At 36.1% G+C, this 26,599-nt stretch overlaps 2 protein-coding genes across 2 annotated transcripts; one reads left to right on the forward strand and one right to left on the reverse strand.

Annotated features, from left to right (window-relative positions):
• Positions 1-602: 602 nt before the first annotated feature.
• Positions 603-2,778, reverse strand: LOC132201529 (radial spoke head protein 6 homolog A). The gene is made up of 7 exons (XM_059627742.1): positions 2,684-2,778; positions 2,451-2,625; positions 2,206-2,402; positions 1,907-2,147; positions 1,196-1,693; positions 939-1,141; positions 603-842 (listed from the first exon to the last, which is right to left on the reverse strand). Exons 1-7 carry the CDS (start codon positions 2,761-2,763, stop codon positions 656-658), a joined length of 1,581 nt encoding a protein of 526 aa, XP_059483725.1. The 5' UTR covers positions 2,764-2,778; the 3' UTR covers positions 603-655.
• An 8,808-nt stretch (positions 2,779-11,586) lies between these two features.
• On the forward strand, positions 11,587-26,226 carry LOC132201530 (homeobox protein BarH-like 1). Its single transcript, XM_059627743.1, has 4 exons — positions 11,587-11,914; positions 15,547-15,840; positions 17,514-17,776; positions 25,533-26,226. The coding sequence occupies exons 1-4, from the start codon at positions 11,587-11,589 to the stop codon at positions 25,824-25,826; spliced, it is 1,179 nt and encodes a 392-aa protein (XP_059483726.1). The 3' UTR covers positions 25,827-26,226.
• Positions 26,227-26,599: the final 373 nt, after the last annotated feature.

The raw sequence follows: 26,599 nt of genomic DNA on the forward strand, positions 1-26,599 counted from the left end.
CTCATAATTCAACTCCGCTTGTCGAGGGAGGAGAACTTTTTGCCCATTAACTGGCCAAAAATAAGCAAGGAAATGCAATAAAAAGCGGCGAATAATCACAACTGTGGTTAGCGTTCTGAATGGAAAATAATAATATACATCGCATGGGGTGCGATCTGATAAAAAGATAAACATGCCCGCTTTAACGCATTAACTCGGAATAAGCCTTTTGTGAAATTATTTAGAGCGTTCAACAAAATCTTAAGCTTAATTAAGTCTCAGAGTGTTTTGCTTGGAATTAATTAATTTTACACTTCTTGTGTATTTGGATTGAGTCACCGCTAAATTAATTGCCGGCGTGGTGGTGGTGTTCGGGGAAGTGCGAGCCGAGTTGTCATCATCACGGTCGCTTCCGCCACCCAAGACACCGCAGGGGATTTCACCACCACGCAGTTATCACCTCTGACACCCTGGGGTTCCGCAAGTGTAGCAACACACGTCATTTACACACCCCAAAGGATGGCACCCCGCAATCCATCAAAGCACTCTCTCTATTGCAATTATTTTTACATCAATTTTCTTTAAAATTTGCCGGTTGATACACACAGCAAGGAAAAAATGAAAATTTTAGTCTAAAGAGATTTAAATTCATTAACGCGGTCCAAATTTAAAATAATTATTCGTCATCATCATCATCTGCATTTTCTTCATTTTCGGCTTCAGCCGCCTTCTCCTCTTGGACTGTCGGGTCTGCAGCCAGGATCGGTTCCTCTGGTTCAGGCATCAACTCAGGCACCAGTTTCGGACAGAAATGGCGACTGCTTGCTTTAATTCCCCAGCCAATGTAAATATGCTCCAGCCGGCTGTAAATTTAAAAAAAATTAAATAATTACGCTAATTTTGATTATTTAATTTTTTTTTTTTAAATAATATTAAGTAATTTTATCTTTTATATATACCCTGATGCAAAAATTGAGATGGAGCCTGGCCAAATCAAGGAACGAGCCACAACCGCAGGAGGACCCAAAACTGAAACCTTCCTCAGAGCCCAACATGTAGGGAATCCCTCCACCAATTCAGGGCTAGCTTTGTCAAGTCCGATGGGACTGAGAGGCTTCGGACCTTTTTCAGGGCCAGGCTTTTTGGGGCCGTCCTCATCATCCTAATACAATATTTTTTTTTTATAATTTCACTTTAGACCTGAACGAGAGACAACCTCATCCTCTTCTTCTTCTTCCTCAGCATCAGGGTTTGGATTCCACCACTTAACCCTGGCCTGACCTTGGAGAATGAAAGGGGTGATGTGGACCCACTTGTTCTGGTCCATAAGCTGCTGCATGGGGGGAGAGGAGAATTTGGCATTCAAACGAGCCTCTTTGACTTCGCCTTCCTCCTCCTCGTCGTCATCATCTTCGTCCTCCTCTTCATCGTCCTCCTCTTCATCGTCATCCTCGTCTTCTTCCTCCTCCTCGCCAGGGGCCAATTTCTTTTTCATCTTGAACATGCCCAGCGGGGCCACCCTGGTCGAAGAGTTGATCCTTGCGATTTGAACTCTAAGCAAGGTCTCTTTGCTGAGTTCGGAGGTTGGAACATCGCCAACGATGTCCTCAGGAATTTGGAGGATCTGGCGAGAGAGAATGATGTCTCTAGGTTTCAAGTCAGGCAGCCAGGTCCAGCTCTCAGGGTGGCCAGGAGACTCACTCACAAGGTATACCTTCACAAAGTATATTATAATAATTCACATCATGAAAAATATAAATAAATAATAAAATTAATATAATTCACCAGCCGGCTGTAAATTTTTAATATTTGTTGGAAACAATTTAAATAGCTTTTCTTTCTCCAAACATTAAATGGAGATGAATAAAAAAATTAGAATAATCTTTTTCTGTGATGAAAAAAGTAAGATAGCTAAGAAAAAAATTACAAGAGAGTTTACTCCAGTTCCAGACTGTTCTCGGGGTATTTCTGGTTCTGAGGGTTCAAGAGGATTCGGCAAAGGTTCCCCTTTTTGTTCTGCCTCCCTCTTTTTCTCCTCCCAATCAGTTCGAGCCTTTTCTTCGGCAGCTTTTTCTGCAGCTTTTATTTCCTCGTCCCTCGCAGCGTACCCTTGGGGAGTCAATTCTGCCTCCAACACAAACCATTTGAAGCAAAAGCAGCCCCAGAACCTACAAATTTTATCATTTAATAAAATCCTTTCTTTGAATTTGTAACTTTTTCTACGACCTGAGCCGGTAGATGTTGGGAAATTGCTGCTGCAGTTGTCGCATGGACAGTCTCAGGAGGAAAATCGTTTCGTCCGGAATGCAAACACCCGCAAATCTCTTCAGCAGACTAAGCTGCTCGTTGCAGTCAGTCCAGGGCGTTGCATTCACCGCTTTGTCCATCCAAACATCATTCAAGTCCCTCTCCTCAGCTTTTTCCTGTTTGAATTTGGCATAAGAATTTTCAGATTTTTTCTTTTTGCAAACCGGATGGAAAAGACTTCTGAGCAGATTGGAATTAGGAGTCTCAAAGTTGTCAGGCTCCGTATTATGATATTCGTCCTCGTTTTTGATGGACGCGACCATCAGCTCCAGAATGTCGTATGCGTTGTCAGGTCTTTCCGTCAGCAGTCGTTCCACCAACTTTGCCAAAAGTTCGCGACTGATGATAATCAGCTCAATGAATTAAAAAATTTCAACTTGAATTCTTAAAAACTCACACTTTTGGGTCCAGAGACTCTTTAGCCTCTTGGACATCTTTTTCCGTCACCTCGATTTCCTCCATAAGCAGTATGGACATTAGAAGCTGGATTGGTCGAGACGCCATTTTTTCATTTCAAGACCCCAGGCCGCCCGGGGTCTTGAAACCGAAAAATGGCGTCTCGACCAATCCAGCTTCTAATGTCCATAATAAGCAGGAAACTGTTTTTCAAATGTGAAGAGAATTCGGCGTTTTTTCAACAATAGAAATTCAAATGTTGAATAACGTCGACAACCAACACTGCTTTTTATGCATATTAGAATGTGGCATTGGACAATGCGAAAAATCCGATTGTTGACTAAATTGAAATTTACATTGAGATCTTATTCAGGCACAGACCTGCTGATCAATATTATAATTTTCTGTATGATTCCACTAGAGAAATAAATTTTAATACTTTTATTCAAAAACTAAAAAAACTACTTTAGAGATGGATGTTTAATTAAAAAAAAATATTTTTCTTATTTCAATTACTTTTTTATATTATATATTATGATTTGAAAAAGGATGAAAGCGTGCAGCCTTAAATAGAATAGCGCACGCAGTTGTGATGGTTAATGGGGTGGTAAATGGTACTAATTAATTTCATAAGAGGGGTATAACGCGCAGAGAGCAGAAGCCAAGCTGAGCGAGCGGCCCCCAACGAGCACACATTAATGTATTCCCCGGCTCTTATCACCATATTATTGTGCTGCAACGAGAGCCTGCAAGTGAGAGGCGACCAACCCACGGGCCTCTTGTTTCCTTCGCGGAACAAAAAAGAACAGGGAGCGATTCATGAATGGAAAAACATCAATTTAATTTTCAACTTCAGCTGCGACACGTACGCAAAACCGTTGAGGGATGAAAAATCGGGAAATTATTTAAATTCAATCGTAAATTAATTAATACCTTCAAAAGTCTAAACAGTCGCTTTTTCCCTTATTCGACTAATTTGGAGAAGATGAAATTCATTTCCAGGAAAATGAGATAATTTGCAAGTCAGCGAGCAAAATCAAAGGGACTAATTAAAAACCATTTCATGCGCTGCGGTCTTTCAGACGAGTTTCCACTTTCGACTTTTTATCATATGCATGTGCAAAAGAGAATAAAGAGAAATCAAAATAATGTTTTCCGGCCAGGAATGATTTCCGCTGGACTGGTTTTTACATCAAATTAAACCCGAGCGCAAAAATCACCCGGTGCTTGTGCGGGAGCGCGCAAGAGAAATGAAATTTATTATAAAATAGATTTTTGCTCTCTCTGACGGTTTTGAAGAGAGAGAGAGAGAGAGAGAATAATACAAAAAAGCACTTACGCTAAATTTGTATGAAATACAGCGTGCTCGGTGGTAAATATTAGTTTTTCTTTCTCCCTTGCTTGCTCTCCTGCACTCGCTCTCTCTGTAACTGACGTTTCAGCTTTTGATAAGCTTTCTGTTTAACGTCGTGTGAAAATTACGCTTTACAGAAATGTGCTGCACGCGCAAAAAAACAAACTCGCCGCGCGCAGAGAGCATGCAGGAATAAATAAATGATGATGGCTGAGTGTTGTTGGCGGATTTCATCAGTTTTTGACCAAAACCACCATCATCAAACCCGCGCCTTTTCAACCCCCTAAATTTAGAAATTGGAAAATGGTATTATTTGTGTAAACGGAGAAACTGAAAATAACAATCCTTTTACAGAAACTCATTGGGTGCAATAAACAATTTTTAACAAGGATTTCTTTAAAATTTAAAATTGCAATTTAAGATTAAAATTTAAGAGGTTGACTTATTGAATTTTTAAAGTTTAATTTTTTTTTAAACATATTTTACCACTTTTAATTTTTAGTTCTTTTAAATTATTTTTAAGTTTACTGTTTAATTTTGGAATTAAAATTTTACAAACGCACTTAATTCACATTATTTTTTGTAATTAAATATATATAGGTACTTGACGAGTGACCTTATTTATTCAAAAATTGATGATACTCGCACCTTGTACTGGATTGACAGCTGTTATAATTGTAATTAAAATTATATGATATAAGATTAAGATAGAACAAAATAATTTGAGTATGGAATTTTTTTTTTTTTTTTAAATAAAAAAAAAAGATTAAATTTCAATATTTAACTTTGAATATCTTTGCAAATCAAGGTTCAAAACAATTTTCCTGAAGCCACCTAAAACTGTTCACAATTAATTTATTGCCATCCTTTATCCCTTAAATATTTTAAATTGTTTTATGTATAATTATAGGGCCAAAAAATTTCATCTTAGTTTTCACCGATGTCCCACGCTCATCTGCATCGGCAAACACACATTTAAATTAATACAAAGAGCTTTTCCAATTAAAATGCAAATCTGCAGCTTTCTGCCGTCCAAAGAAGACGCGTGTGGAGCAGTATGAATTTATTACCACGCAGAGAGACGCTTTCGGTGCAGATCGAGCCACTTGCGCATTCATTTTCGCGGCATTTGCATGCAAAGGGTCCCATTTAAATATTATAAACGCACGACAAGCACAGCTAGCAGCACCCGTGTCGTGTCTATATGGAAAAGGCCGGAATTTTGTCATCTGCCCGGCCGAACTCAATTTCTGCGTTGAAAATATATCATATTTAACCAACGGCGTGCTGCGTCTGTCCAAATATTATTCATGCAAACACCGAGGGCCTTGAAAAAGAGAGGATTTCTCTCTCCTTCCTTTTCCAAACGATGAAACTTATATTGGAATATAAGCCGAATACACACATAATTTGTGCAGGACGTCGCGCCACTTCAGGGTTGCTTGTCAAACAAATCTGCGAAAACACTCGAAAAGGTTCATAAAACATCGGTTAAAATGTTTTATTGTGCGATCAAGTTTCTCTCCAAGAAACACAAACAAACCCCCATGATGTTTTACCAAGGTTTTATTCCTAATTTATCTCCACACAAAAACCCCCCATTTATATTCATCATATAATTTAATTTTAAATTGAAATTATTCAACCTGTAATAAGGTAAACGGTAAGAATTCTATGATTTAAGGAAACAAAATTATAAATAATAAAAACCTTTTTTAGGCTGTTAAAGCCAAGGAAAAAGATCATTTCAGCAAGATTTCCAAAATAAATCCATTTAAAAAATTTGTAGCACGCATTATAAAATTGCAGGCATATAGATTCGTCTACACTGGTGGTCTGCCGCGGGCCCCAAAACTGATTTAAACGAAGCGCTAAATCGGTTGTTTGCTTAAGGAGCCCTTTTACAAAGAGTACAACACACACACACACACACACACACACACACACACACACACACACACACACACACACACACACACACACACACACACACACACACACACACACACACACACACACACACACACAAGAATAAAAGCGTTCTGCCTCCTATGTTTGTAAAATATTTGCCTTTGTGTCGCCAGTCTCGCGCGGGGTTGCAGTTAAATTCCATCTCCATTCACTAAGGCACATTCTCCTTTTTTTATGCTATTACTTTATTGTATCTTTCTAATGTGTGGGTTTGATCTGGGGGAAGCTTTGATCGAAGACGTATGCCACAAATTTATTTGTAAAATGTGAAGGAGAAAACTTCCTGCTGTATTTATTTATTATAATTCATTACTGTTTATTTGAGAGTATGATTGGTTATATAAATTCTTGATAGTTTCAATCTTAAAAGAAAAATTGAGTAGTTTCTTAAAAGAAATGGTTTTGACGTGGTCAATTAACTCTCCTTAAAAATTGATTTTTTAAAGGAAATTTAAAAAAAACAGAACATCGTAGTATATTAATAAAAATAAAATAGATAATTAAAAGAATAAAAATAAAATGGTATTTTTAATATTTCTTAATCCATCTGCGACAAATATATGAATTAATTTTTTTTGAACAAACTGATGTCTTCTTCTTCAAGAATAAAAAAAAATTTAAATTCACATTTAGGTTGATTTAAATGTAAAGTTTTTTTTCTCTCCAAGGGAAGTTAATTAAAATAAAACCCAAATAATATTATCCAGTTTTATTATGGAAATCATTATTTGCTTTGATTTTTTCAATCAAATCAAACACAACCGCGAACATAATCTGACGAAAGGGCGTGTTAAGGGGTGCAAGGGTAAAAATAAAAAGAATCGAAGCTCTTGCAGGCGTTTTATTGTGTTGGCGCCGCAGAGAGTTTTTGATTAAATGTCATTGGCAGGAAGTAATAATAATTGAGCCGCCATCAGAGATAATCTAAACGCGCGCGCTCTCTCTCTATTTTATCCGACGCCGTGAAAATAACTCGCCGCGGCTTTTCAGCGCAGCCTCAAGTGTAATTTAAAGCAAATGAAAAATCTGCGTCAACTTTCCGTTCGCTCTCTTTCTCATTTATTTTGCCGCGTTCAATAGCAGCTCTTCACTCGCTCCACAAAAGTTTGCGCGGAAAGGAGAGCGATTTTCATGCCTTTCAACTTTTTTAATTATTTCTTGCTATCAACCGCAAAAGCAAAGTTTTTAATAAGATCATTATAATAAATGATTCAAATCTCTCTCTCCGCCTGCTGCTGCTGCTGCTGCTTGGGAAATGAGTTTTTGTACATGGGGTGAAATATGATTATGAAAGCTTCGTTAATTTTTAATTCAGAAACTTTCTTTTTGAAAACACGTACACAGCAGCGCAGCACCAGACTACTTTTTCTCGGTATATTAAAATGTGAAAATATAAAATATCGGAGCGGCGGCGCAAGCTCTCAGCAGTTATGGCAGACCGAGCTGCTCTTGACAGTGTTTTATAATACTTGACGGTGGGGGAAAATTCAATTAACTTTGTGTTAAATGATCTCTTTCCTTGATCCGCTTGCGTAATAATCTCTTTAGCGAAAAACAATCTGTCTCTATCTATTAGCCAAATAAAGTGGGGTGGCGGCGTCAACAATTTGGCAATCAACACCAGGATAATTAAAAGATTTAAATTTAAACATGAATAATAATTCGTGATTCTTTTTATGAATAAATAAAATTGACCTCCAGATAGTGACTACTTTTTTATACTTTTAACTTTAAATTTTGACAAATTTGCTCATCTTGAAGACTCTATTAATTTATTTAATCCTTGGTGGATTGAATTTAAATTCGGCTTTTCCTCGATGGGTTTTTGTGAGTTTTTATTGTTTAAGAAAAACAATTGGTAGCAGAATGATTAAAATTCAATTTTAAATAAAAGAGCAAATAAATGAGTTTTTTTACATTAGTTTTTTAAATTAGTATTGAGCCATTTAAAAGTATTGCATAAATTTGCATATAGCGTAATTTGTTTATTTGGTTTTAAGATTTGTGTTTGTTTCTACAATTATTTTCGAACTTTTTGATGAAAATATTTTACACTTGATCTAAAATTTTTTTATAAATTATTAGAACAAAGAACTTATCATTCTTAAGTGTTCCTCAATTGCAATTTCTGACACGAACATTTTTATTTTTGACATAGTTTCAATTTGATTCTTGGTAAATTAAAAAGTAATTTAAATTTGATTTTTTGTTTTCGGATAGAATACGTTGATTTATACAAACTTCAATAACGATTTCAATTATCAATGAAAAGAAAATTTTAAAGTAAAAATTTAATTTTTACAAACTGTGTAGTAACATATTGAATTATCATCTGAGAAGAATACGTAATAATACTAATAATAATTCCCAAATTGAATAATAATAAAAGTAATATAAATTTTAGACTCCGATCAAATTTTTGTGCTAGATTTTTGTCCAACTCATTTTGTAAAGAATAAAGCAATAAATCGTTTATGTGACGCTGCAAATTCCAGCATAAAAATAGTGTCTGCACCTTTATGGGGAAAAGCTGAATAATAAAGCTCCCGCGCCTCAACAATAATGATTAAATTTGAGCTCAGCTTTTTATGTGTAATATTGTGATTCGAGACCATACATCACAACCAGACTATATGGCAGTGCGAAATAATATAAAAGTCTTATTTAACGCGCGCGAGTCAAAAAATTTATGATACGCTGGCTGGGAAAATGATTCAGCTACAGAACGCGAGTCGTAAATCAGCAGATGCTGGAGAATAAGTTGTAGAGCTGCCTGTTGGCCGAGCGAAAAATTTTGACAAATTGCCTCCGTGCATGTTGACATATTAAATCATTTATTATTTATCAAACAGCGCGCGGCGCGAAAAGGCCCGAGGGACTTGATAATGGATTTATGGCGCTCTAATAAATGATTTGTCGTCCAAGGTTTGGCAGCAATAAAGCATTATTGATACTTGAAAGTGTGAATTTTTGACCCCTTTCGTTTTTTAATGTGCAGTTTTATTTTCATTAAACTCTGAAAAGAGCGCTCAATGGTTCCGAGTTCAAAGGGTTTGCTGCGCGCAAAATGATTTGTGTTCTCGTCAAGCCCTCTCTCTCTCTCCTCTGGCGGCGGCGCAGGGGCTGAAAATCACACCCCGGACCATTAGTTCCGCTACATTTGGTCCGAAATCAACTTAGGTAGCAAACCCGCTTTTGCTTTTCACGTTTCCTTTTTTTCGCTCTCTTTGCCCCATTCTTGAGAAGAGATATGAGATGCACGAGATCATTTATCAAAACGCATTTACACCAGTTTTAATGCCAGCGACATTTGCTAATTTAAAATTGAGCTCAAGGTGAAACGAAGCGTTGAACGTTTTGCTGGATCAAGTTTTGCCTGTACAAGCCTATGTACAGCAAATTATGTCGTTAATCTTCCATAAAAATATAATTTCTTTTAATGAATTGAAGATTCATAGAACATTACTTTTCTTAACAATTTAAGTTTAACATGTCGTAGCAGAGTTGCCAGAGTTTCCTTGTATTGATATTAAATGAACTAACATTGAATATATAAAGATTTTTTTGACTGAGGGTGGAAGTAGCGATAGGGCCAGCAGAAGTCTGTGCTTATTGCTATGTTGGATTGGCCGCGCGGAGAGCCAAGGTGTCAGATACAGATGTTACACGAACGCGTCGAGCTCCTTCGCCCTTTGCTGCAACACAAACAGCAGCTCTCAATAACGAACCCCTGAGAGAGAGTTGCAGCCAAATTATTATAGAACTTGCTTAATGCCAGCCACGCATTTCGCTTGTTATTATATTGTTATTGCTCAACACACAGAGTCAGCAATTCTCCGCCAAGAGAAAAGGAGAGAGAGAGTGAATAAACACATTTCTGCGCGACATTATTGCCGCACATTTTGGCCGTATTGCCACTGCTGTGAGGGAGCATTAATGTGTGATTGTTGTCGGTAATATCTGTTATTATTTTTTATTGAGATTTACTCGAAAAAGCAATGAAATACACTAAAGTTCATTTCACAAAATCAATTATTTAAATTTCTTTTTTTTCCCCGCACAAAAGAAAGTTTTTATCAAATACAGCAGGATTTTTTATAGAATTCAATTTTAATTTTCAGTTGAAGAGAAGTTAAGAGTTTGTTTATAATTTAATACGAAAACAGTTTTTATTTATATATGTAAAATATTCAAATATCAATTTGGACTTCGTTTGTTAATAAATCTGTCACCATTTCCTGCAAGTTAATCTTTTTGAATTTTAAGAATTTTAATATCGATTTATGTGGATTGTTTCAAATGTTTTGACTATGTATTGATACATAAACACTGTAAATATTTTACCATACATAACAAGCTGCGTGAAAGGCATTTTTGTGACCCTTTTATATAACTACTTTGGTTAGGACGCTGCATCCTCCCATTTATCCTTTAAAGAGATGAGACGCGTAGAAAATTAGATCTAGCACAATAACAGAGTGCGGTGTGTGTGTGTGTGACAGCACCCATGTCGAATGAGGATCAAAACCACATTTGCATAATGTCCTGCAGATGCAACCCAAGCCATAGGAGAGAACTTTGAATAAATTATGTATTTAGAGCCCTTTCTCCACACTCGCGGTTTTTAAAAATTAATCATCTATAATGTTTCCAAAGTGATGCGCGCCAGAAATATATTAAGCGGCGGGCGTGACTGATACGCTGATTTGCATAATATTTGTCGCATTTTATTTCCGAATCAAATCTCGCACGCGAAGAGCAATAAAAATGCAATGAATGTCAATGCCTATGACAATGGTGCAGTTGATAATAAATTCAAATCTCATACCAAAAATTTATTCTATATTAAACTTAATATTGTTCGATTTCATTTTGCCAAAATTAATTTCATTCAATTTAAATGTTTAATCTTACCTAACTACAAATCTTGATAAAAGTGATTAATTATCAGTTTATCAATTATTGAAAAAGAGGATAAATTGAATATCATTTATATATTTCAAATTTTTTGAGACACGTATTGTTTAATTGTCACATATAATTTGAAATTTTGTTGTGCTCAAGATTATATGCACGTTTTCTTCGTTATTAAAATATTTTTTCGCTTTTCCAATATTATTTGAATTTAATAATTTGTCACTTTTGAAACGCATTTTTTATTTCTCCTCTGCTCTGAGGAGACCATTTTTTTTCAACCGCACAAAACCCTTATTTCAATCTCAATCAAAGAGTGGGACCAATGTGATAAAACAATCATCCCTTCCTGCCGAGTGACACACAATAAAAGGACGAGCCCTTATATTCTATCTGGGCATATTGGAATAAAAGCATTTTATTCTTTCTCGCACGCACATGCGACTGCCATAAAACTCTTTTTGCCGCCCCCTTGTTTCAATCGGCAGCAAAGGGGTTTGAATATATTAGCACATAAGGTGGATGATGACTTGTTCTTGGCAGAGGGGTGGCCAATGGGGGCAGGGGGCGGCGCCGCGGCCGCCCCGCCCCCGGAGCCGCCCCGCCGCCGAGGGTGTCTTGGGCCGGCGGTCGCGGCGGCAGTGGCACGTGGTCCATCGGCAAGGATGCAGCCGCACTTGCTGGTCGAGCATGGCCCTTCGAGCATGCTCACCTCGCCCTTCCTCGTGGACAACCTGCTGAGGGAGCAGGCCGCCCTGAAGGAGCGCGCCCTCTCGCTCACCATCCTGCGCGACGAGTGCTCCGACGACTCGGCCTCGCCGCCCGCTCAGCACAGCCCTGACAATGACAATGACACTAGCGAGTGCACTTGCGGCGCCGTCGACGCGCCTGCCGTCGGCGCCACGTCCGACCACCACCACGACGAGTCCAAGCCGGTCCTCAAGTTCAGTGTTAGTGCAATTCTCGGTAGTGATAAGCCTGGTCCCTGTACTGGTGAGCATTTTTTTTAATAAGTTTTTGTTTTTCTATGTAAAAAGATTGAATGAATTTTGTTGGAAATTGGCTCTTAAATCTCAAAGAAATTCACTCGTCACCTGTTTTTTTTTATTAAGCAAGTTTTGTGATATCAAACTTAAATTTAGCAACTGCAGCATGCGGGAAAAGATTGTTTTAAAATTTGAAATTCTGAGTTGAATTTGAAAATTAATTTTATTCCTTCCTCAAAATTCAAATAAACCAAATAAAACTTTAAATTGTATAATGTTTTATGAGTTTCTCTTCAGACGTAAGTCAAATTTCATTTTAACTATTTGTAGCTAAACTGTCAAGTCCACAATATAAAATAATCAGTATTAATAAAATAATACTAAAGAACAACACATACAAACAACCTCTTTAAAAGATATTTGAGCTTATTGTTAGCAAGCTCTATGCTGGGCACAGAGACCATAAGCCCCATATCTTTTGCGACCAAATTTTAATAATCTTGTTACAAATTAATACAAAATGTTGTACATAAGAAAAAATATATTGTTGATGGAAAGGGAACATTGAATTGCTAATTTGCTATAGAGACACAAAGGCAGCATACCACTATAAAAATATACTTTTCTGCTGGAATTTCCAAGTTCAAAAATAGATAAATTGAAATTTATATTTTCTTTCCCACCCAAGGAGAGACCGTAAAATTTACTTTTTGTAATTATGCGTAGAGTAATTCGCGGATATTCTATTCAGCTCAATGTAAGAGTTTAAATTTATTTTCATGACGTGGACAAGAATAATGATGATTTCTTTTCTGAAACTTCCAAACAACATTTCTGCTGAATTTGGATTCAATATTGCGGTAAAATATACTACACGGAAAAGAAATTCAAATATCAAAGTTTTATCAACTGCAATTGAGAAGAAAAATGTTGCCCTACAAAGCGTATTTTTTTCCAATGCAATTTGAAAATCAAACTTTCTTTAATCAGTATAGCTGAAGTTCTTGTTTTAAATTAAAAAAAAAATTAGTAAATTTATTGCATTTCCATCAAAAGAGATCAGTTGAAAAGGGAGCAATAAAATATTAATACAAAACTAAACATGGAATTCACATTAACCTAATAAAAAAGAATTTTGTATCAAAATTTGTTAAAAATTGATATAGATCAAACATTAAATGGAATAAATTACCATTAAAATTAAAATTATTTTGACATCTGCCTGTTCAAAATGATTCGAATTATGAATCACTCAAATTATGAATAAAATCTCTAGCCGCACATAGTAATTATTTCGACCCAAATAATTTAATAATTGGTTAAAAAAGATCATGTGCTCTGTATATGCGGTTCTCAATTTGAATTTGTGAAATATCAGTTATAATATAAAGATATGAATTTCCAGCTTTTTACTGAACACCCTTAATTCAGAGCAATATGTGTGCGCAATTAGTGTGCGAGTGCGGCAGTTGCGGTGCGCGTAAATCCCGGGGACTAATTTGCGTTGAGCAGCCGAGCGTATATAGCAATAAGTGTAATAAATTCGGCGAGTATTAAAAGAAGAGAGAGGGAGGAAAGAGAGAGAGAGAGGGTCTTTTGCAATATAATGTTTGCCTCTTCTTGCCGTCTTGGGCAACAGCTGCGCGGGTGCAGCTAATAAAGAAAGACTATAGCTCCAACGCGCGCGAGAGGGCTGCCTAAAAGTTCATTAACTTTCGTCTCCGGCGAGCTGAAGAGCGGCCTTTCAGAGTTATAAAACAAAACGGCGCGGACCGACCAAAAACTGCTGATGAAATTAAGCAATTTTAATTTTTAAACCACGTAAAATAAAATTTGATATTTTTGCAAATAAGTATTTTTCATAATTATCAACACTTTCTACTTTTTAACATTCTTAAAGATTCAATAACATTCGGATCTCATATCAAACAGGTTATTATTAATAGCGCGCAAGCCATTTAGTATCTGCGGTGCGACGTGCTGTGCGCCTGCTGTTTTGGTAAATAGGCAACAAATGTGACATGCGTGACTCTGCGGGATGCATAAACAACACTCCCGCACATCAAGTGCTTCCCGTCACTGATGCTCATGTTAACAGCATTGTTCTCGCAATTACTCTCGGTGGAATGTGACACCAATATCGCATTACTCACCATACCGATCAGGGATACTTGATACTGAAAAAGTTTTATATAAATTAACAATTCCCTTTTCCGGTTAATATTTTATTACATTCATTTTATAAAAGAGCTTTTGATGCGGATAATTCTTTGAAACATTGATATCACTCTTTTTTGTTCAAATTTATATTGTTTGAATGTTAAAAATGATTTTAGTAATGTTTCTGATGATATAAAATAAATAAAGACTTATTTAAATCAATTTTAGTTATTATTTCAAAATAATAACTAAAATTTATTTGAAAAAATGATTCAATTTTCCAATGATAGGGCATTTGTATTTGCTCAACCTATATTCTCTTCTTAACATCGGCGATAAAAAGCAATCTGCTCTTTTTATGCCTGCTGGAAACTCGCAGCTCGTTTACAAATTGGCCGCGTCCCTCTTCCTTGATGAAATATTTATTTACGGTGCAAAAAGCAGCAGGGATAATCCCGTGGCTGATTTTCAAGCCGCGCGGTCTGCTCATCCTGCGAGGGTTTACAAAGAGATCGGCATTTTAACTGTTGATCCCCAACAATAACATTGCGTTTATATAAACTCGCAGCCATTGTGCCGCAGTCCTATAAATTTATCCACACTGTGCGCTGACGTTCCTCATCAAACAATCCCGCGTTCTCTCTCTCTCGTTTTATCCTGTATTTTATAATAGAGGGGCGCGTATTTCATATAAAAAGCACGCGGCCGAAAGAGGAAAAAGCTTCCGTTTATTTTCGCAGGTGCGATTTCAAAAAAAGTGAGCACAGAAAAGAAAAGGCACAGGCGAGCGAGCGCTGATCCGAAAAGTGCCCGGAGCGAAAAGTTTGTTTATTCAACGTGGAAACTCAAATGGGCGTGACTAACAAGCTGCGGGAAATTAAATACATTCAATTAGTTACACACTGAATAACATTAGCTTACATTCAGATTTTCCCTATCAACTAAAATATTATTTAACTGTGATGCTAAAAGTAATTTGGGTTTTCTTGAAACTCATTGTACTTTTAAAAAGTATATAGAATTTAAATAATTTTGTTGCTTATACTTGACCTGATTTACATATTCACAGGTTTTTTTTGAATCTTTAATTTCTTTAAAATGAAGAGCGAAAGAGCGTATCCTTATGTCTAAGTATTATCTAATTGCATTGAACTTTTAAATATGACACAAATTTAAAATAATTTGCAGACATTTTTATTTAATAAATTAGAAAAAAGTTAAAATTTTAATAATATTATAAATTGATAATTTTATAAAACTGTTATTTATATTTAATAAAAAAACATAATACTTTGCAAAACAATAAATATAAATTGTAAAAATTAGTTAAGACCAATTTTTAAAAATAATTTAAAATAAGTTAAAAATATCGTATAAACCTCATGATTTTATATATTTGCACCTTCACTTACTAAATAACCGTTTTATTCTGTTTCAAAACACTGATTTAAAGTATTTTTTTGCATTTTGCGGTTTCAGCCTGTCTTCAGAGGTCGAATTCGCCACGGCGGAAAAGGCTGTATGTGGAGCAGCACTTGAGTTCGCAGCAGGTGCAGCACCACGTGCACCAAGCACTGAACGCCGCCCTTTGGCGGACGCACCATCCCTCCGGCGGCCCCATCAACCCCTTCCTTCAGGGCGGTGCAGCTGCTTCCTTCGGCTCGTTGGGCATCGCAAAACCCATCGCGTCCAGGCCGCAGCCGCCGCACCACCACGTCTTCGACTCGCACCTCCAATCTTTCCTCGCCTCGTGCAGACACCCCTATCTGACTGGTACGTGAATTTCTGAATATTTTCATATTTTAATTTGATGCTTGAATTTTATATTTGAAATTATAAAATAATTGTCGAAATCTCTGTTTTAAAGAAGCAAAAACAAAAATTATTTCCGTCACAAATGGAACTGCTGTCACTAATTGCATATTTTTACAGGCTCATTGTAAGTATCAATTGAGCGTTAAAAAAATTATGTGCAATGAAAATTCTATTATAATTTATTTTCTTTTTTAATATCAATAAAGACACAAATTCTAAGTAAATCGTTTAATTTTTTTGGAATTATTCTTTTGACAATTTATATTTCTCTGAATTCCAATGGTTTTTCGTTAAATTGTTTTCTTCAAAAAAAAATCCAAGCTTAGAAATATTCTCATAAAGGCGCGAATTCAAAATCCTTGAGGGACTAATTTTTTTTTCAAAAGAATTTAATTCCCTCTTGTTGCCACTCATAAATATTTCCAACAAGGGACACAAATAAAACTCGTGTGGGAACTGACCACTTGAGAAGGTCCATTCTGCACACCCTGGCAGGTCTTTAATCCTGCTCCCCAGGTGATCTCTTTTAAGCTGCCAAATTACCTCCCACATGGTGAGCGACAAAAAGTCAAAGCCCCTTTCCACGTGATCGCACAGAGGGTCCCACATTCCACTCAATTAACTCGCACCTTATTTACTTTTCGTCACATGGGAGGAGAAAAGGTGGCGCGATTTTCCAGGGCCGCCCACGACGCAGCTGTGAAAGAGCAAGCCGTGGCCTGGCCGCACTATCAAAACATTTGGAAAAGATAATCCGGGCATTGTGTTGCGTGCGGTTTGTTGTTGGTTTGACATGTTATTTGCAGCCTTCTCATAACTGCCACTCTGCGCGCTGCACCTTTCCAATCCCTGCCTCATTGTGCTGGCAAATTATGCATTGTAAAAAATTGGGTGTGCTTTTTCAGCTCATCCAGCCGGTTGGAAGCTTGGAGGGTCTGCGTGCACACATGTGTAGCTTTTTGTAAATACACTCTTAACCATTTTTTGCTCCTTTCATTTCCAGATTGGAATTTTTGCTCCCTGGCAATCCGTCAAATTACTGATGACAAGCATTATGTCTTGCAATATCGTCACGTTTTATACTCTATATTTTTTTTTTCTTTTGAAAGGGACAACCGCAAGATGTCCCAGGAAAATTATTTGAATTCCCCTTTTAATCTCATCAAAATCTCTTGGATGAAAAAAGTGAATATAATACATGCATAAATTATATGAAATTTAATACGGAATTTCAAGACTGACCAAGAGGAACCTATATATATGTGAAAATTATGAAAAATGAATTTAAATCCTATTTAAATCACCTCATAAAGCTCAAAACAACATCAAATTTTCAGCGGTCTTCTGAAATTATATTAAAGGGAAATACCCTGGTTGCAACTGATCTCAATCCGTCCAAAAAAATATTTGAAACATCAAACACAAAATAGTTCAACTCTTATAATATAAATTTTTTTTACAATAATATGAATCACAGCATAATATGATCCGTTCACTCGAAATGTGTTTCTTATGAAATTAGTTATTCTGCTATGTATTATAATTAATAATCTTAATAAATTTAAATCACTTTCCATCAAAATATTCTTAATATTTTCGGATTTGTAAACGCACATTTGATCGTTTTGCAGTGACAACCCAAAATGGAGCGCAGCAACAACCCTCGTCAGGAGCTCAAACGGTGCCCCAAAACGGCCCCGCCGTTTTCCCCTTGGCGGGGTCTTTCCCGTGGGCCGGCAGCGCCAGGGGGAAGCCCAGGAGAGGGATGATGAGACGAGCCGTGTTTTCGGACTTGCAGCGGAAGGGCCTTGAACGCCGATTCCAACTGCAAAAGTACATCAGCAAGCCGGACAGGAAAAAACTGGCCGAGAAACTCGGACTCAAGGACTCGCAGGTACGTCCTTTTCAGTTATTTAAACTGAAGTAATTTATTATTGGGACTATAGTTTTACTTAAATTATTTTTTATTTCTAAACGAAACATATTAAAAGTTGTTATTGTTTATTTTACTAAATTGCTTGGATTTGTAAGTCTCGAAATTAATAAGTTTCAATAAGTTTAATTGTTTTAATTGTGAGGAAAAATTGTAAATGATTGTAAACAGAAAACGTAGTCCTTATTTTATATGTGCATTTTTTTTAGAGAAGAAAAATTTAAAAACAAATCCATTTTTTATATTTTAATAAATCATTCATTTTTATACTTTTCTTGACACAAATTAAAATAATCAGACAATTAAAGTTTCTTTAGCGGATGATGCATGATTTGATCACACGCATGAATCACTTAAATTGGCTTTGTTATATGGAGTTGGATTTTATTGCCGAAATTGCGCGGCTGGAAGAGGCGGTGCTCGAGCTGATTTGATTCGGCTCTGCAAAAGGCGTAGCACAAGATGATTTAACCATATGATGATGATAATGTGGTGGTGGAGATATAATAATCGTAATAATATTGTGGGGGCCCTTCTTATAGCTAGGCGCAGGGCTGGCGCCATAACTCTTGAGCCATCAACCGCAGACCCGCTTTTTCCCAATAGAGAGCCATGTTTAATTCAAGAAAACCCCTGCACTTTATGGCCATATGAAAACTTTTTATTATATTGCGCACGCGGCTCTCTCGAGTTGGCTGCGGCCCGATTCATACATAAAATATGCTTCGGCCAATGAGAGGCGCACATCATAAAAAACGCATTACTCTTACATGAACTCCCTCTCACTGCGCTTGGCCTCTGTTAGTGAAATTTAATTCCGCCATCGATCGACGCCGCCGTTTTTTCCCCATTCAAATTGATATTTTGCGCTCGGCCAAACTTTTTTAATTAATTCATGGTGCGATGTTATTTTTTATTATACTCTCGGTGTGTGTGGGTGAGGGCGGCGGCTGCATGCTTTTGAAGTGTGCACTTATTGAATTTTAATATTCAGATATTCGCGACGATGTTTTATTAATGAAAGCGGCAGGACAGGCAAAGTTTGCAATTTTTCCAAAGCCGACGCGGTACACCGCAAACTTAATATATATAAAATTTAACTCGTGATATCTGCGCAGCGATACTGCCGAGCTAGGTCACTTTGAATTTGTGATTAGACTTGTTCTGCGTTATGAAATGAATTTAATATCATGCATGGAAAATTTCATTATTTAAAGTGAATACAATTCGTTTTTAGTATGTTTGCGCGAAACCAAATATTATATTTGAGAGTCATGCATGAATTTCCAAACGATTTTTTTTAAATGAAAGTTTTTTTTAATTAATATCTTTATTTCATCAATTATTGAAAACATTTACTCAAATCTATAACAAATAAGATTTCCATAATATTTAATTTTAAAAAAAGGAACGCAGATTAAACTTTAAACTTATGCATTAAATTTCTAACTTAATCTTAAAGAAAGTCTCTAACTCAAGAGCCTAAATAAGATTAAATTCTTTCTTTCGTAAAAATTTTAATTTTATTAATATAATTTATTTCTAAAAAAATAATATCAAATAATTAAAATGTTATTTTTAAATTGTTTGAAGTTACATCTAATAATGTACTAATTATTTTAATTTTCAAAACTTTAATTTAAATGCACTTGTTTTGTAATTTGCTGAACTTTGCCTATAATTTCATATCCGGAGCTCGATGATTATTTCCTCTTCTCTCCGCGCTGCCATTCTCTGGCGCGCTGAATAGCAGTTGGCGTTGGCTGTTGGGGTAAAGACTTGATGATAGCAATATCATGAAATCTGTGCTGGCGCAATAAAAAATACCCCAGAGAGAAAAATGGTTATGGAGTGGAGCGGCGACGGCGGAGAGAGAGCGGAAAGAGATTTTGCACACAGCAGGGAGGGTGCGAGATGATGATGATAAAAATTGGTAGCGCAGGCAGCTTTCTTGCATTTGATTGGTTGAGAAGAGGAATTTTATCGACCACATAATATAGAAGCAAAGAGAGAGTAAAAAGTCGAGAAAGAGGCGTTTTATTCGCGTTATAAAAGTACCGTGGTGGGGCTTTTGCGAATCAAATGCTGCCGACAATAATTCTGCGCGCAATATCGCCGGCTCTCTCTCTCTCTCGCGCTCTGTTTTTCCATTTTTCCCTCTCTCCGCATCTGTCCGTGCCAGTACCATTCCCTTCACTTCAAGCCCATGAACCATTGCAGATCAACCCTTTGCTCCACGCGTCCTTTGTAAAAAAAACTCCTTCGTCTCTTGATTTTTCTGAAATGTAGTCTTGATATCATGAATTAATTTAACAAAATAAACTACATATCCAAGCTGCATGAATTTGAATTTCTTGCGTGGTTTTATTTAAGTAACTTTGAAATTTTAAAATTCAAATATCAATTTTTATTTTACATTTTAAGCGGCGTCTTTATTAATATTTCAAAAATTACTATTTTTCAATTCTATACAATTTACAGAGCAGGAAGGAAATTTTTTTTTAAAATTATTTTCATGAATCATTAATTTCAGAATTCAGAAATTCATAATCCATTTGACAGAGTGAAACCTCAAAACGCCAGTAAAAAGTTTTATCATTTTGTAAAAAATATAGAATTAATCTTCATATTCCTATTTCATCTGTAAATAGAATATTTATTTGTTTGAAATTTTTTTAATTCTCGTGCTGTCCAGTTAAAATAACCACATTAGAAATTTAATTACATTTTGATGCTAATTTTTATAGAAATCGCATGATTTTTTGAGTTGTCGTTTATTCTAAAACAATTAATGAACAACGCAAAGATAACTCATCGAGGAAAAGTTAAATTCTAATTTAAACACTTTAATTAAATTATTGTTATTTACTTGTGGCAATCTTGAAAGATTTCCTCTCGCTTGTTGCATATGTAATTGATAATAGAAAAGGTCCATAAATAAAACGAGGGTGGATTAAAAGTCCGTGACGAAAATTGAGCCGTCCGCAATCAGTTGCAGGGCGAAAGAGAGAGAGAGAGAGAGCGCATCTCTGAAACAATTACGCGGACTATTGAGTTCATCCTGGCTAGAGGGCGAACCACCCCTCTCGGTCGAAAACACACTGCACAATAAATGCAGCCCTTCAAACGCATGCATGCAATATGCAGCGCATTAGCACGGCCATAAAGTGAAAGCACTGCACACACACGGCGGCGCGAAATCCAATCTCGGCTGCTGCGCTCGACACAAAGTGTACTTTCGCTCGATCCGGCGCCGGGGTGTGCATTTCTGGGGGTGAAATAAGAATTTAAGAATATGTTACATGGGGTGTTTGATGAATGAAGTGGTGCATGTGTGTTTGGCAGCTAACATGCAGCCAGGGGCTGCTTTACCGAATCGCCCTAGCTTTCTCGAGCAGGCAGCAGTTCGCAGGGATATCCAGTTGCTGCGAGGCCAAAACAAACCTGCAATCAAATTGATAGCAAAACAAATTGACCCCGCAGCCGACTGTGCTGGGCTCCTGTTTCACAAGAGGCTTGACTTTTCCCCGCAGAAAAGAACATTGCTGATGGGCAAATGGCATGTTTGCGTTCACTGCTCTCAAAAGGGGATTTTCCCTAGTAAAATTATCTCATCAATTCTGAATTTTATAACAACTGCAATAAATAATTTATTCTCGAGAGTTCAAAAGAAGTTAAATAGTTCTATAAAATTGGCAATTTTAGCAAGGAAAGTTTTCTTCAATTCTAATTTTCTAATTTAGCGAAAAAATAAAAATTTGTATGCATTTCAAAATTTGCGAATTAGCTAAGTATTTTTCTTATTGAAATTCAGCGGTGTTTGTATATTTTTATACATAGAATTATTGCACACCGCATCCTCCATCTCGTTTTGCTGCAGACCAGAATGTCGCGCATTTGCAAATTTATACATTTTCGGTACAAGCGAGGCTTTTGGGTGCAAAAGGCGTGCGCCGTCTTGTATGCCATTTTGCAAATGTATGTATGTAAACGTAGGCGCGGAACAATATAATTAATGCAATAACTTTGAGAATTGAGCCATAATTTGTCGCGCTTGGTTGTATAATTTGTTAATACAGCGGCGAAACGGAATACGTAATTAGCGCAATAAAACAATGGCAATAAAGCAGTGAGAGCCGGCAAGTGTAACTCACTCTCCTTTCGTACACGTGCGTCGAAACTTCTGGCCGGGGCATTAATTAAACTGCGTGTGCTGCGAATTAAATAAAATCCGGCAGCTTTATGGCTTGAATCGCCGCCAGGCAATTTTAAAAACGGCGCCGACACGATCTTAAATTGCGAGGGACGCTGAAATAAAATTAACAAAATTAATTTCCATTCGAAATCGGGAAAAAAGAAAATTTGATGAAAATAAATTAATTCTGCGACACCGTCAACGGCTTTTTTCCGCTTCGGCGGCGCTTAAATGATAATTTGGGCGGAATGAAGAATGGGAATAAAATTAAATTAAGCGTTGGGTAGAGTCATTGAAGTATGAATATACAATCAGATTATCTGCCGAGATGCTTCCACAAGGCGCTGCGCCGAGAAAACGCCAGCAGTGCCACTGCTTTATGCATCAAACATGAGCCTCAACGTTCGTGCGGTTCAGTCAAACTGCCGTCGTCAAGGTTGAAGAGAAAATCTTGATTAATTTTTTAATAATTCAAATTTTTAACCGAATAAAAAGCTTAAAAATTGTATTTCCTTCTTTTCAATTACTTATTTTTATTTTTTACTCAGATTATATCTCTGGAATAATTTTTAAATACTTTCATATGTAAAATTTTTATTTAATTTAAATATTCTATGAAGTGTTTTTTATAAATACTTGAAAATAGTAGTTGCGGATTCATTCTAGCTAGTGTCGTGCGGGTTGCCTAACCACTGAAATGTGCAGGCGACAAAGTCGTTTGTGAACGTTGGTGGCGGTGCTCGTGAAGCTTCAAGACTCGTTATCATAAAATTGATTCGACGTCAGCTGCACAACTTTTGCATGCCATCCATGGCTAAAATGGTCTTTCTCTCTCGCTTGTTCGCTTCTCTCCCTCTTCACAGTCGCTGCCTCTGTGCAGCAGCTCCTGCTTTTTTCCACTTTTGTTATTATGCAGGAAAAGAAAATTAATAACTCCCACAGCTATTGCCGCTCCCCGATATTAAATATTCACTCCGATTATTGCCACCGGATTTTCAATAAATTTTGCAAATTCATACTTTCTACTTATTTCCTTTCAATAATAACTTTTAGGTCAATAAATAAAAAAAGCATTTGTTTTAGAAATAAAAAAATGAAAATACTGAAATTTCAAATCCAGCAAACAGATAACTTTGAAAATTCTATTTATTTAAAATGAATTTGATCAACCCCCCTTAGGTCTCCAAATAAGTCTGAAAATGAGCTGGTTGTGATAAAAAAAGGTAAAATTAAAAAACAAACATAATGCTTGTCATAAATTTCATTTTGTTCTTCGTATTGTAAAAAAAATAGGTATAGTATCACTTGAACGCTGAAAATCTGTGAAAAATGTGGGGATAAAATGGGATTATATATTATTTTACTGGATTGTACTTGCAATACCTTTATAGTTTTTATGAAATTAACGTGTCAAGATATGATCTCATAATTATATGAACCGTTATGGTGTTAAAAAAAAACAATTCATTTATAAATCAAGCAGTTTGAGATTTTTTGTTTCCCTGTCGTTAACTTTATCAAGTTAAATAAACTGATTTTAAAAATACTTTCCGAATTTTTTTAGTAAATAAATTGCGTACAATTTACTTTTGCCGGTCAGTTGAGGCGTAAACGTGGAAATTGATAATGTGGTGACAAGCAGTGAGCGCGGCCACCAGTGTGTGGTAAAACGCGATAATGAATATAACAACCAACAGCGAGCCAACATGTTTGTCAAAAAGTCACGATTTTTGACCACACGCTTATATACATACAGACGTGACAAATGCACACACGACACACATTACACATCTGCAAACAGAGCTCGTTGACATAAAAACCAACAAAAGCGCAAACAACATAATAGCCACGTATGAATGATTCGGAAAAGCGGCGGGGAGTGACAAAAAAAGTAATCGGAATTCGGCACATCCATTTTTGTGTGTGATCGATTTGCGTAATAAATGGATTATTGATGACGGAATTGAGACATCAATATTGTGCAATCGCCAACGCCTGTCAAACAAAATGCCAAAATTCGCCTCCATGGTTTTTTTCAGAAATAAAAAGCTGCCGCCGCCGATTTGGGGTCAGAAGTGACTTATTTGCTCTCGCATGTGCATTCTGCATGGGCGACAACGGCCGTGTCACCACCAGATGCGGCGCGTTGGGGGGTGCGAGTGAATGAGTGACGATGGTGGTCTCTCTCGCTCTTTGTCAGCCTTTGTGATTTGCAAGAAATGGGCCTTTCACACATTTATTTGCCGTCATCAACTCGAAAGGGACAAACAGCTTCTGTTTAAATCATCAAACTAGACGAAATCATTATTTTATTAGAAATTTATACAAGAATACACAATTTGTGGACAAAATTATTCAAAGAAGAAAATGAAACAATGAACTGTTTAAACTCTTTAATTTTTAAAAGTTAGTGTAAATTTTCACATTATTTAAAAGTCTAAAATTAAGGTATAAAAATATAAAACCAATTTTAAATAAGTAAAATGTATTGTAAATTTTGCTTTTTTTTTGTTATGCATTATCACACATTAACGCTTCTTGATTATTTTGAATTCAAAATGCTTAGAGTTAATTTATTGTTACGAATATTTTTTATAGTCTTTTCAGCCTGAATCATTGATATTAGAATACATTCACATTCTAATATTATAGTTTCGAATAAAATTTTATCTCCGATCAAATATTATTCGATTCGTCACCTTTTCTAGTTGCATTCGTTATTTTTCTATTAATTATTATTGTCAATACTTATTTTTTTTTTTTTAAATTTTGACCAACATTTTATATCTTTCCAAATCGAGGTGGAAAAAAATCAATTATGCACGCTCTGGGTTGCATTGTAAATTTCTGTTGGCGCAGATGAACGAACGATTAACGCAATTTTTCCCATTAATCACGCGCGACTCTCTGTGCTGAATCGCTTCAAATGGAGCAGTTTGTTGCGTGGTGACGAGGGAGAAAATTGAGTGATGACGAAAAATTGCCTGCCTCTGAATGGGGACTACCGCATTGATTTTTTTTCTCTGAAACTCCTATTCGGCTATTAACCTTTATCACAATTTTGAACAGTGGAAAAATTTTATTCAGAAAATCAATTGGCTCATTCGGTTACAGTTGCAACAGCAGCTGAGAATTCAACGCTTGCAACCTCTCATCGCGTTATTGTTAATTGCATTTTTTAACTGAAAATTTGAACAAGTAAAAATGATTTTATTGTAACTAAATATTTAAAGACCTAATAATTGTATGAAAACACAGAACAAAAAGGGTCATGTAAATATTAAAATAATATAATTAATAATTAAATAATTAATAATCATTCAATCATAAAATAAAGTTTGAAAGTTTTATTTTGTCTCAAACCGCCCATTTATTATCCATACAAAAATCAATCAATAAAACGTTTTCCCTCAGGAGCGTGATTATATTAATGTTGATAGAAGATCAATTCTTTTTTTCAAGCTCAGAAATTATTATTATGGCAAACACGGAGTTTTTAAATTTTCAACTTTGCTGTTACAGGTAAAAATTTGGTTTCAAAATCGGCGGATGAAGTGGCGCAACTCGAAGGAGCGCGAGCTGTTGGCCGCCGGAGGATCGAGGGAGCAAACCCTGCCCAACAAGAACAACCCTCACCCTGATTTGAGCGACGCTGAGGCGGACAGGGCGCGAATACGCGACCTCGGCGGTTCCGATACTTCACCCGTTGGCTCTCCTCTACCTCCGAACAGCCACCCTGACCAAGGTGGCGAGATGTCGCCGTCTCAACAGGAGTGCTGGGACGAGTCGGACGACGAGGAAATCCACGTGACGTGATTTTTGGACATGATAAATCAGGGAAAATGTAAAAAGTCAGTTTGAGTAAAAAAATCCATCAGTTATATTATATTTATGCTGTGCAGTTTTGAAGGCAATTCAAAATTTATTTCCACATTTTTCATAGTGTTTAGATATTTGAACAAAACTCAAGAAACGCCTCAGTTTCAAATAATTACTTACTGTGTCAAAATATGGAATTAAGAACTTCAATAATGCACTTTTGTTAGATCTTTGTGAATTTTTTTGACAAAGCGGCACAATCGTAGTGGAAATAATTATCTGTAAAAAAATATTACAATGTCTAGTGGTTCTTTTTGTAAATAACCCCTTTCAAGCAATTCTGCTTCAAATAATTCAGTAAAATGTGTAAAAAAAAATAAAATAAGTAAATTTGTGATTAACCAATTTAAGCGCCATTTCTTTAAATTACGCCAAACCTTCAAATAAAAACATAAGAAATTATTACATCTTCATTTTATTATTTAAATACATGTACATTTACATGCAATCTCAATGACTGCATATCAATTCCATTCACATTAGATCTTCTTCCGTTATTTCCTGTACACATTTTATAGAATAATTAATATAGAGATCAACAGTTTAACAAGATATCTTTATTATAAAAATTAGCACTAAATTATGACAAAAACTTCCTGCTCAAAACCTCAAAAGACAAGAATGATGATAAAATTTTACTTCTAGGTACGATTTGGCAGCCTATAACGGCCTCCACAGAAACTGCAGCTAGCTTATGTACTTGCTCAGTA

Source organism: Neocloeon triangulifer, unplaced genomic scaffold, assembly GCF_031216515.1.
Source record: "Neocloeon triangulifer isolate White Clay Creek 2 clone unplaced genomic scaffold, ASM3121651v1 ptg000014l, whole genome shotgun sequence".
Taxonomy (NCBI): Eukaryota; Metazoa; Arthropoda; class Insecta; order Ephemeroptera; family Baetidae; genus Neocloeon; species Neocloeon triangulifer.